At 37.1% G+C, this 12823-nt stretch overlaps 1 protein-coding gene across 1 annotated transcript in view; it reads left to right on the top strand.

The window, feature by feature from the left end:
• ITGA3 (integrin subunit alpha 3) overlaps positions 1-11170 on the top strand; it is a 220156-nt gene extending 208986 nt beyond the window's left edge. Inside the window, exons 25-26 of the mRNA XM_053700125.1 lie at positions 9047-9197; positions 10102-11170. Coding sequence (XP_053556100.1) covers positions 9047-9157 — 111 coding nt within the window. The 3' untranslated portion in view covers positions 9158-9197; positions 10102-11170. The remainder of the gene's footprint in view (positions 1-9046; positions 9198-10101) is intronic.
• Positions 11171-12823: the final 1653 nt, after the last annotated feature.

Below are 12823 nucleotides of genomic sequence, written 5' to 3'. Positions count from 1 at the left end.
CAACCAGGCTCTGGGATTAGACGCACACCCTGTTTTATACTGCCAGGCTTCCAGTATAACTCCAAACTCAGGCTGCTGCTTCAATAAAATATATTTTTATTAAAATACATTAAAAAAATATTTAAAAGCCACAAAAAATACTCAATCAAAGGTAGTCACTCGGGTATCTGTACCACTTTTATATGGATTATAGTAGATAGCTTGCCCAGCGGCTTATACCAGTCAAAATCCAATTAGTGGAAACCACTCGATACCTGTCCTGGTAACTTAATAGTCTGTGAGAGAGTAGTGGCACTGTCGTAGTTCCAAGGTCCGACGTACGTTTTGCCGTGAGCGTCCGGCTTTTTCAAGCAAGTGGAATGGTGTGCATTTTCCTTCTTGATGGTGATATAGGGTAAGTGATCATTCTATTGGTTATCTCGGGTGATGTCATCAAGCGGTGTCCTGAATTTTCGTATATCATCAGTAAGTGTCTGAGAGTTCCGTCCGCCATCTTTGATAAGGGCAACGATGTTCTTTTAAGTAAAAAAAAATAAAAAGGTTCCATCCTCCATCTTGGATATTGGCAAAAAGCATTTATGCTTAATGTTATTTGTAAGAAATCCATTATGAGAATACACAAACAGACATTGTTATCTCTGTTATTGCATATACAGTAGTAATTAAAAATCCATTGTAGTTGCATATAGCAAGAAAAACATATGTCATATGTCACAACTTTAAATTACAAATGCATACACATTGGAAATACATGGATAAAAATTGATCATGCAAGTGCACTCGAACGTTTAGACTGTATATAGATGAAGATGACAATAATTATGCTAACTTACGGCTAGATTTAGAGTTGGGCGGTAGCCGTCAAAACCAGCGTTAGAGGCTCCTAATGCTGGTTTTTACCGCCCTCTGGTATTTGGAGTCAGTCAGGAAAGGGTCTAACGCTCACTTTACAGCCGCGACTTTTCCATACCGCAGATCCCCCTACGCCATTTGCGTATCCTATCTTTTCAATGGGATCTTTCTAACGCCGGTATTTAGAGTCGTGGCTGAAGTGAGCGTTAGAAATCTAACGACAAGACTCCAGCCGCAGAAAAAAGCCAGGAGTTAAGAGCTTTCTGGGCTAGCGCCAGTTTATAAAGCTCTTAACTACTGTGCTCTAAAGTACACTAACACCCATAAATTACCCCTAAACCGAGGTCCCCCCACATCGCCGCCACTCTATTAAATTTTTTTAACCCCTAATCTGCCGCTCCGTACACCGCCGCCAGCTACATTATCCCTATGTACCCCTAATCTGCTGCCCCTAATACCGCCGACACCTATATTATATTTATTAACCCCTAATCTGCCCCCCCCAACGTCGCCGCCACCTACCTACACTTATTAACCCCTAATCTGCCGAGCGGACCGCACCGCTACTATAATAAAGTTATTAACCCCTAATCCGCCTCACTCCCGCCTCAATAATTCAAGTTCAATCCGATTGGCTGATCCAATCAGCCAATCAGATTGAGCTCGCATTCTATTGGCTGTTCCGATCAGCCAATAGAATGCGAGCTCAATCTGATTGGCTGATCCAATCAGCCAATCGGATTGAACTTGAATCTGATTGGCTGATTCCATCAGCCAATCAGAATATTCCTACCTTAATTCCGATTGGCTGATAGAATCCTATCAGCCAACCGGAATTCGAGGGACGCCATCTTGGATGACGTCATTTAAAGGAACCGTCATTCGGCGAGTAGGCGTCGCTTGAAGAGGTTGGATCCCCGTCAGCTGGGAAATAAGATGGCTCCGCTCCGCTCCGGAAGAAAGAAGATTGAAGATGCGGCTTGATAGAAGACTTCATCCCGATGATGGACTTCCGACTTCAGCCCGATGATGGAGTTCTTCAGCCGCCGCTTGGATCAAGACTTCGGACCCTCTTCTGGACCGATCGCTGAACCCGGTGAGGTGAAGACAAGGTAGGGAGATCTTCAGGGGCTTAGTGTTAGGTTTATTTAAGGGGGGTTTGGGTTAGATTAGGGGTATGTGGGTGGTGGGTTGTAATGTTGGGGGGGGGGTATTGTATGGTTTTTTTTTACAGGCAAAAGAGCTGAATTCTTTGGGGCATGCCCCGCAAAGGGCCCTTTTCAGGGCTGGTAAGGTAAAAGAGCTTTGAACTTTTTAAATTTAGAATAGGGTAGGGCATTTTTTTATTTTGGGGGTCTTTGTTATTTTATTAGGGGGCTTAGAGTAGGTGTAATTAGTTTAAAATTGTTGTAATATTTTTCTAATGTTTGTAAATATTTTTTTATTTTTTGTAACTTAGTTCTTTTTTATTTTTTGTACTTTAGTTAGTTTATTTCATTGTAGTTATTTGTAGGTATCTTATTTAATTAATTTATTGATAGTGTAGTGTTAGGTTTAATTGTAGGTAGTTTATTTAATTAATTTATTGATAGTGTAGTGTTAGGTTTAATTGTAACTTAGGTTAGGATTTATTTTACAGGTAATTATTTTAACTATTTTAGCTATTAAATAGTTATTAACTATTTAATAGCTATTGTACCTGTTTAAAATAATTACAAAGTTGCCTGTAAAATAAATATTAATCCTAAAATAGCTACAATATAATTATAATTTGTATTGTAGCTATATTAGGGTTTATTTTACAGGTAAGTATTTAGCTTTAAATAGGAATAATTTATATAATAAGAGTTAATTTATTTCGTTAGATTTAAATTATATTTAACTTAGGGGGGTGTTAGTGTTAGGGTTAGACTTAGCTTTAGGGGTTAATCCATTTATTAGACTAGCGGCGAGATCCGATTGGCAGATTAGGGGTTAATTATTGTAGGTAGCTGGCGGCGACGTTGTGGGGGGCAGATTAGGGGTTAATAAATATAATATAGGGGTCGGCGGTGTTAGGGGTAGCAGATTAGGGGTACATAACTATAATGTATGTTGCGGCGGTATACGGAGCGGCAGATTAGGGGTTAAAAAAAATATGCAGGTGTCAGCGATAGCGGGGGCGGCAGATTGGGGGTTAATAAGTGTAAGGTTAGGGGTGTTTAGACTCGGGGTACATGTTAGAGTGTTAGGTGCAGATGTAGGAAGTGTTTCCCCATAGTAAACAATGGGGCTGCGTTAGGAGCTGAACGCTGCTTTTTTGCAGGTGTTAGGTTTTTTTTCAGCTCAAACAGCCCCATTGTTTTCTATGGGGGAATCGTGCACGAGCACGTTTTTGAAGCTGGCCGCGTCCGTAAGCAACGCTGGTATTTAGAGTTGCAGTGGCGGTAAATATGCTCTACTCTCCTTTTTTGGAGCCTAACGCAGCCCTTCTGTGAACTCTAAATACCAGCGGTATTTAAAAGGTGTGGGGGAAAAAAGGCACGCGTAGCTAACGCACCCCTTTGGCTGCAGAACTCTAAATCTAGCCGTTATTGTTTTAGATGTTGTATAATTCAATTCTATACCCACTGGTGATTGATAACCTATTAAACAATCTTTTATATTGCAATCCTAATAAGTGTGTATTTGTTTAGTACCTGGTGAAATAAATGTCTACTGTTATATACAATTTTGCATCATCTTCATCTTGTACAGACTCATATATAGAAAGAAGGAAACTGTCCTTAAAAAGACTAGTAATGAGAAAACATAATCCAAATTAATGCAAAGTAAAAGAAATTAATTCAAAAAATTATGAAGTTCAAAATCCTTGTTCAAGCCATATGGTATTAGGGTGTTTAGGACGTATATCCATTTAATCTCTAATTGGTCTAGGTCCTGTAACCTATCACCACCTCTCCAATGCTGAGAAACTTTTCTAATTCCTATAAATTCCAGATCTTTGGGATCTCTATTGTGTACTTTGTCAAACTGAACTGAAACTGAGTGTATTTTAAAACCAGTTTTAATGTTGTATACATGTTTGTTGATTCTGGTCTTGAGTAATCGGGTGGTCCTATCCACATAAAATAAATTACATGTACAACGTAACATATATACAACAAATTTACTGTTACAGGTGATCAAATCTTTTATATCAAATTTTCTTCCATCTTTTGCTAAAAATTGTTTTGTTACCTTATTTGTCTTTTTAGTATTCTGACATGCATTGCAAGAATGGCATTTAACAAAACCCATTTGTGCTGTATGAAACCAATCAGTGTTCTTATCTTTTATGTAACTCTTTGTTAATTGATCTTTGATATTGGGTACCTTCCTATAAATACTATTAGGTTTCTCATCTAAAATAGTTTCCAATATCGGATCTCTAAATAATATTTTCCAGTGTCTATTAATAATTTCCCTAATTTGATTGTATTGTGAACTGTGTCTAAGGACCATTGGGCCTATGGGTTTATTAACCAAATTAATTTGATTCTTATCTTTATATTTTAAGAGATGTTTTCTTTCCATTTTTTCTACCTCTATCGTTTTTTCAATAGATGATTTATCATAATATTTTTCTATAAATCTGTCTTTAAGGATTCCTGCCTGTTCTATATATTCTTTATTATCTTTACAATTCCTTTTAAGCCTAATGAACTTGCTTTTTGGAATGCTGGAGAGCCATTTTGTTTGATGGCAACTGTTCGTGTTGATGAAATTATTCACATCTACTTTTTTTAAAAAGTTCTAACTTTTATTTTTGTTATCTTCTATATAAATTTCCAGGTCTAGAAATTCCACTTTTTGTTGGTTGTAATTCCAAGTGAAACTTATGTTAAATTGATTATTTTCTAAATAAAGCAAAAACTCTTTTAATTGTGCCAAAGTCCCTGACCAGATGAAGAAAATATTGTCTATGTAACGACGATAGGAAACCAGGTACTGCGCCCAGTCATGTTGGTTAAACACGAATAGTTCTTCCCAGTGCGGCATAAATAAATTAGCATAACTGGGCGCAAACCTGGTTCTCATCGCCGATCCACTGATTTGTAAAAAATATTGATGGTCAAACCAAAAATAATTATGATCTAAAATGAAGGCTATTCTATCTAAAATAAAGTTAACCTGAATATCAGATAATACTGGATCGGTAGATAACATATGTCTAGTTATCATCCAACAATTCTCATTCCATGCAATGTTTTCTAATATATTTAACATGCTAATAGTATCCTTAAGATATGCCTTCGTTTGTGTCACATAAGTTTGAAGAAATTGGTCAATATACATTGACAAGTTGCTGGTTAGAGATTGGACCCCCGACACTATAGGTCTACCCGGAGGGTTATTTCAATCTTTATGTATTTTCAGTAACATATATAGTGTCGGGGTTCTAGGGAATTTGTTAAACAAAAAATCATATTCTTTCTTTTATAATATTCCATCCTTAACTCCTTTTAATAAACGTTTTTCCAATTCCTCTTTGTATAAAGTGGTTGGGTTATACATTAAAGTATGGTAAGTGGTACCATCTCTTAATTGTCTATGGCATTCTTTAAGGTAGTCTTTTTTTATTTAATATCACCACTCCCCCTCCGTTATCCCCTGATTTAATAACAATCTCCTTATTTTCTTTCAATTGAGTGAGGGCTTGTTGTTTTTCATATTTTAAGTTTGATTTATAATTTGGTTTTAATTGATTCAAATCTCTCTGTGTGAGTTCTAAAAAGAGCTCCATAGGAGTCGATCTATATTGTACTGGGTTGAACTTGGATCTTGGCTTTACATTTGAATGTCTAAACTGGTTTTCATTGTTTCCTTCGTTCTTTACAATAGGGCTAGTGATAAAATATTTCTTTAAGGACAAATTCCTTACATACTTTTGAATGTCTATGTATGTTTCATGTTTATTAGCCCTAGCACTAGGGGCAAAATGTAAACCTTTTTCCAGTACTTTAATTTGGGGGTTAGTTAATTGATGGTCAGATTGGTTAAAAATCCCTTTGGTTTTTAGTTCTTCCTTATTTTTTCCCTTTGATAATGTGAGTGTTCCTGGTCTTCCCTCATCTTGCTGAATAGGTCTGACTTTTTTCTTTTGCCATATTTGCGGTCTCGCTTCTCTAAAAAAGAGGAATTATCATCTGATTCTGGTTGTTCCTCACTGAAAACTGCATATCTATTTCTAGTCTCAATCTCTCTAGGTTTATAATCTTCATTTCTTTCCCTATTATATGTGACTTTGGGTCTTTGCCAATCTTCATTAAATTCATAATTCCTATCAACATTATAGTTGTGATTCCAACTCTTATTGTTGAATGGGTTATTATTTCTTGACTCATGTCTTTGTTTTTTTCTCTTTCCCTTTCTCCAATTCTGTTGGATTTCATATATTGATGATCAGAATGTGAATATTGGTTATCTCTATGTTGGTAATGACTATTTCTATATGGTTCTCTGTCATCCTGAGTATTTCTTTTATTCCCATTATCTTTAAATGGTGCTTTTTTATTGTTGCTATATTTATTTGAAAATATGTTTCTATTGTGGTTACTATAAGGCTGAGTGGTTGTTTATAGTTCCTTTCTTTCCTCAACTGATAATCGGTTTTGTCCCGAATATATTTGTTCCTTTTAATATTCTTAATTTCTTTTTTTATATCATTAATGTTAGTATTATTTTTTTCTGTCCATTCTATATATTCCTTGTCATTGGCATGTGGGATTAATTTATTTTCTAGAATATTAATTTCTTCATTAATACTATTCATCTGAGCTTTTCTCAGATGAAGAGATGCATTCTTGCATTCAGGACCTTTCCCAGGGACCTTTTTTTCCCACTAGAGAGCATCAGTAATTCTAATAGCTCCTGCATGGCCTCGCAGGATCTGGTATGCAGACCTAGTGAAGATGTCATCTTGGCCACCTTGGAGGTTGCCTCTGAGGAAGGACCTTCTTACTCAGGGTCCATTCCTTCATCCAAATCTAGTTTCTCTGAAGCTGACTGCTTGGAGATTGAACGCTTAGTTCTGTCTAAGCGTGAATTTTTTGAGTCGGTCATTGAGACCATGATCCAGGCTCACAAGCCTGTTACTCAAAAAATTTACCATAAAGTATGGCGTAAATACCTTTATTGGTGTGAATCTAAAGGCTACACTTGGAGTAGGGTCAGGATTGCTAGAATTTTGTCTTTTCTCCCAGAAGGTCTGGAGAAAGGGTTTTCAGTCAGTTCTCTAAAAGGTCAGATTTCTGCATTATCTATTTTGTTACACAAGCGTCTGGCGGATGTGCCAGATGTTCAATCTTTTTTGTCAGGCCCTGGTCAGAATCAGGCCTGTGTTTAAACCTGTTGCTCCTCCTTGGAGCCTTAATCTTGTTCTTAAAGTTTTGCAGCAGGCTCCATTTGAGCCAATGCATTCCATAGATATTAAGTTGCTATCTTGGAAGGTATTGTTTCTTATTGCTATCTCTTCTGTCTGAGAGTTTCGCAACTCTTGGCTTTGCATTGTGATTTGCCTTACCTCATCTTTCATGTGGATAGGGCGGTTTTTCGTACTAAATTGGGGTTTCTTCCTAAAGTGGTTTTGGATAGAAATATTAATCAGTAAATTGTTGTTCCTTCTCTCTGTCCCTATACTTCTTCTCATAAAAAACGTCTGTTGCACAACTTGGATGTTGTGCGTGCTTTAAAATTCTACCTACAGGTGACTAAGGATTTTCGCTAGTCTTCTGCCCTGTTAGTTTGTTTCTCTGGAAAGCGTAAGGGTCAGAAGGCTACTACTACTTCTCTTTCCCTCTGGTTGAGAAGTATGATTTGTTTTGCTTATGAGACTGCTGTAAAGCAGCCTCCTGAGAGAATTACAGCTCATTCCACTAGGGCTATCTCGTCTTCTTTGGCTTTCAAAAATGAAGCTTCTGTGGAACATATTTGCAAGGCTGCAACTTGGTCTTCTTTGCATACTTTTCCCAAATTTGATACTTTTGCCTCGGCTGAGGCTTCTTTTGGGATAAAGGTTCTTTAAGCAGTGGTGCCTTCTGTTTAGGTCCTCCTGTCTTGCTCTCACTCCCTGTTCATTCTGTATCCTCTAGCTTGGGTATTGGTTTCCACTAGTAATTGAATGACGTCGTGGACTCTCCATATCTTAGGAAAGAAAACAAAATGTATGCTTACCTGATAAATTTCTTTCTTTCTGGATATGGAGAGTCCACGACCCCACCCCTTATTAAGACAGTTATTTTTTACTAAACCTCAGGTACCTCTACACCTTTGTGTTATTCCTTTTCAATTTCCCTTCGGTCAAATGACTCGGGGATTATGGGTCGGGGAGTGACCCTTAACAGCTTTCCTGTGGTGCTCTTTGCCTCCTCCTGCTGGCCAGGAGTGATATTCCCATTAATAATTGAATGACGCTGTGGACTCTCCATATCCGGAAAGAAAATCAGGTAAGCATACATTTTGTTTTTTAACGACACATATATAAACATTTTATGACACTGTATACTGTTTAATATCACTTTAATTATATTTTGCTGTCACTGTTTTACATGTTGGCATTTTTATATTGATGTTTTTGTAAAAAAAAAAACAAACTTTAGCTGTATCTTCCAGGCTTAATTCTTTGTCTACCATCCAATCTCTTATTCTATTGCTGATTTGCTATTTTTAATTTTACAACTTCGGTGATTGAACGTTTTCCTAATTAATTTAAAAGGACACTAAAGTCCAAATTTAACTTTTATGATTCAGATAGAACATACCATTTTAAACAACTATTATCAATTCTGTTCTTTTTATATACTTTGTTGAAGAGCATACTTAGGTAAGCTAAGGAGCTGCAATGCACTGCTGGGAGCTAGTGGGTGATTGGTGGTGAGACATATATGCCTACATCTCTTAAATGGTGTAGTTAAACTACTCATGTCCCCATGTAGTTTCATTTGTTTCACATTTTGCCCAGAGTTGTCTTTCCTTTTTAATAAAAATACTATCTCTTTGGGGCTAATGCTGCTAAAACTGGGATCACAGTCTTTCACAATCCTTCACCTTTGGCCACTGGTATCCACATTGTCCTCAGTTTTTCATTCTTCAACCTTTATTGTTCACTATTTCATTTTTACCTGCACTTTTCATCCCTCCATCCATCGGCCATGTTCCCTCTCCTGCCTTGTAGTGTGGATTCTTCAAGAGAGCCAGTACTCGTGCCATGTACGAAGTAAGAGGTCAGAAAGCCGAGATGAAGGTGCAGCCATCGGAGACTGAACGTTTAACCAAGGAGAACTGAGAGTGATCTCTGACCTTTGATCCCAAGCCCCTTCCCTTTGGTAACCAGATAACACATTTTGGCCCAGCACTTCCTGCACCTCTTAAGGGGTTACCTAACAATCTTTTAGTTAATCTGTTTGTATCTTTAGACATTGTTTAATCTGTCTTTCTAATATTTCCCTCAGTTCTTAGATTTATACGTGTTTTCAAATCTTTGTGCCTCCCCAAATTTGTCTGTTTTCCTAAACTTGGTATTTTGTTATCGTTATCTAATTTTAAAATAACTAAGAGATATTGTTTTTTTGACTAATAAAACATACTATAGATGTCATTGAATTAAATTATGTTTTATTCTTTGTAAAACAAAAATACGTTTAGGTACTACTGGGAAATAGCTGTGAATTCTGTATTAATTGAGCAGCAATAAACCTTTTTTTTACATTTGTTCTTTGTTAATTAAATCAACTCAATTTGGGCTGTAAGGGTATAAAAGCTATGGTTTGTTTTATTAATTCCATTTTTATATGTTAATGATTTAGTGCTTACTATATGTTTCTTTCATTTTTCACTATTGACTTTAATTTCAAAATCTTGCTTAAATTACCTTTTCTCTTTTGTCCTCTTCTTAAGATGGGTCAGATGATCTAAAGCTCTCCGGTGAGATGATCTAAGACATTTCATCAGTACTGTGAGGTCCTTCAAACATTTTTATAAAGGCAAACGTTTGCTTATATTGCTATACAGGGTTCTGAATTGTGAAGGGGTCACCAACATGGCAATATGTTAAAAAAAAAGCCCCCAAAGATTTTGTGAGATTTCTTTTCATGCCGGCGAGTTTTTGATCAACAGACCCTATGTCTCTTTATGTATTACCCAATTTGATTGCATTTTGCTAATCTATCTCTTCTCTTTTTCTCAACCCTTTGTCCCTTATCTCTCCCTATTTTTATGATGTCCGTTTAGGTTGGATTCTTCCACAGAGTCGGATATTCCCGTTTGGTTCAGACTCACTATGCTGTGTGTCTCCGCCAGGAAGAAAGGCAGGGGCTGTGCACCACACCCCCCCACAACCAGAGGCATTGGGTTACCAGTTGGAAAGAAGCAACCAGATATTATTGAGGGGGAGGGACATAAAAAAAATGTAATATTTTGGGGGGTTTGGAATACGTCTTCCCAAAAAGTGGGATGGGAAGGAGCAGAGTATCTTGAAATACTGATTGGGAAAATTCTAAATTATTCTCGGGGAAAATATATTCATAACAACAATGGGGAGGGGAACAATAGGCACACTAGGCAACACATTTCCTAAACCAGTAAATTTAGGGATAAATTAGGTGACAAATGACATAAGGAGTTGCAGGGTATCCTGCAACAATGGGACAGAGATATTTTATTACCATGTGATATTGAAATACAGGGGTGCATCACCTTATGACACTGGAATATAGGGAACACATTATCCTGTGACCCTGTTAAAGATGTGACACGAGTAGAGGAGACTAATTATTTAATGACACAAAGTCAGGGATAATATTCTGTAATTTTGTAACAGAGGATATACATTGTTCTGTAACTCTGAAATAAAGGGAACACATTGTCCTGTGACACTGGAACAGAGGGACGTATTGTTCTGTAACTGGAATTTAGGGACATAGTGTTCTGTACACTGTAACAGAGGGACACTTTGTTCTCTGCACTGGAATAAAATGACACATTGTTCTGTAACACTGGAATATAGGGTATGTTTTATCCTGAGACACTGGAATTGAGCAAAACACAAAACAAAAAAATATTTTGTGACACTTGAATAAAGGGATGGAATATGCTATAACACTGTAGTAGAGGGAACATATGTGATGCTGGAATTAGGATGTCATTGTGCCTTGTGTATATTATGATAAACTCCATATATAGATGTATAAATATATAGCTATATTTTGACACTTCTATTTCAAAATGTATGGCTATTTTGCGTTATGTGTTGCTGTAAATAAACCAAAGTACTGTAGTAAATACTTTTTTTGTAAACAAAGTGAGTTGTTTCTATGTTCTTTAAGGTTTTAGCCAACAGGCAATGATAACATTTTATAGAGATTAGAAATAGACCTTGAGTAGATTACCTTGCATTAGTTGACGTAGATTAGTAAAACCAAGGTTTGCAAAATTGAATTTTAACCATATTTGTGTGTAAAAACATTTAACCAAAGGGTTTCAGTTGAAACCTTGTTTACTGGAGAAAAGGTTGCAGAAAATATTTCGTCACTTCAAAGGCCAACTCAACCAGATATGGCGTGAGCAACCTAGCCCAGAGTCAAGTAAGACAAGTAACATCAATTATTTAACCAATAAATGTATTGGATGACAAAGGAAAATAATATGGAGACCGATTAGTATCTGGCTTTATGAGGACAGGAGATATGACCTAGCAGTGCTTGATAAGACATTGACGTGCACATCTTCAGATCATCTAAAAGTGCCACAAAATTAGTGCTCCTTTTTTAAAATTCACTAAACCTTAATACAAATTACAGAAAACATCTCTTAGGGGGCGATTTATGAAAGTGCGAGCGGACATGATACAATGTAGCGTATCATGTCTGCCGCACATCGATAAACACCAACAGCATACGCTGTCACCATTTATCATTGTTCTGGTGAACTTCTGGTTCAATCAACCCTATCGCATTCGATCGGGTTGATTTCTCTCTGCCGCCTTAGAGAAGGTGGACAGGTTATAGAGCAAACATGTCCGCTTGATAAATATGCCCCCTTTGTCTGTATCACCTTTGCGTTACCCCACCCACCCATCCCTATACATCCTCTTTTTCTTATCAAATTACTTCTTTAAGTGTGCCCCAAGAAATAAGTAGAAAGGTAAGAAAGCACAAAGTAGGGAAAATGAAGTGCAAATTAGAACTGCTGCCAGAAAAAAAATGAATTACTTATAAAATGAAAATAGGCAGGTCTCGTGGACTCTCAGAGTCCACGAGCCATTACTTCTGGAAACTAATACCCAAGCTATGGAGTCCATGAGGAATTGGGCGAGACAATTTTCTTTACCCCCTTAGTGACCAGACAATTTTTCAATTTTCTTACCGTTAAGGACCAGGGCTACTTTTAAATTTCTGCGGTGTTTGTGTTTAGCTGTGATTTTCCTCTTACTCATTAACTGTATCCACACATATTATATACCGTTTTTCTCGCCATTAAATAGAATTTCTAAACATACCATTATTTCTCTTGTAAGGTGTATCCAATCCACGGATTCATCCATTACTTGTGGGATATTCTCCTTCCCAACAGGAAGCTGCAAGAGGATCACCCACAGCAGAGCTGTCTATATAGCTCCTCCCCTAACTGCCACTACCAGTCATTCTCTTGCAGCTCTCGACAAGAAAGGAAGTATCAAGAGAGATGTGGTGAATTAGTGTAGTTTATCTTCAATCAAACGTTTGTTATTTTTAAACGGTACCGGCGTTGTACTGTTTTTACCTCAGGCAGAAATTAGAAGAAGAGTTTTGCCTGAGGTTTTTGATGATCTTAGCAGGTTGTAACTAAGGTTCACTGCTGTTCTCACACATAACTGAAGTGTATGGGAAAACTTCAGCTGGGGGAACGGCCTGCAGAATTAACTGCTCTGAGGTATGTTCAGTATATTTTTTTCTAGAGAGATACGGTCTAGAAA

The sequence above is a fragment of the Bombina bombina genome, chromosome 1, assembly GCF_027579735.1.
Source record: "Bombina bombina isolate aBomBom1 chromosome 1, aBomBom1.pri, whole genome shotgun sequence".
NCBI classification, from domain to species: Eukaryota; Metazoa; Chordata; class Amphibia; order Anura; family Bombinatoridae; genus Bombina; species Bombina bombina.
This window is presented reverse-complemented; position numbering and strand designations above follow the sequence as displayed.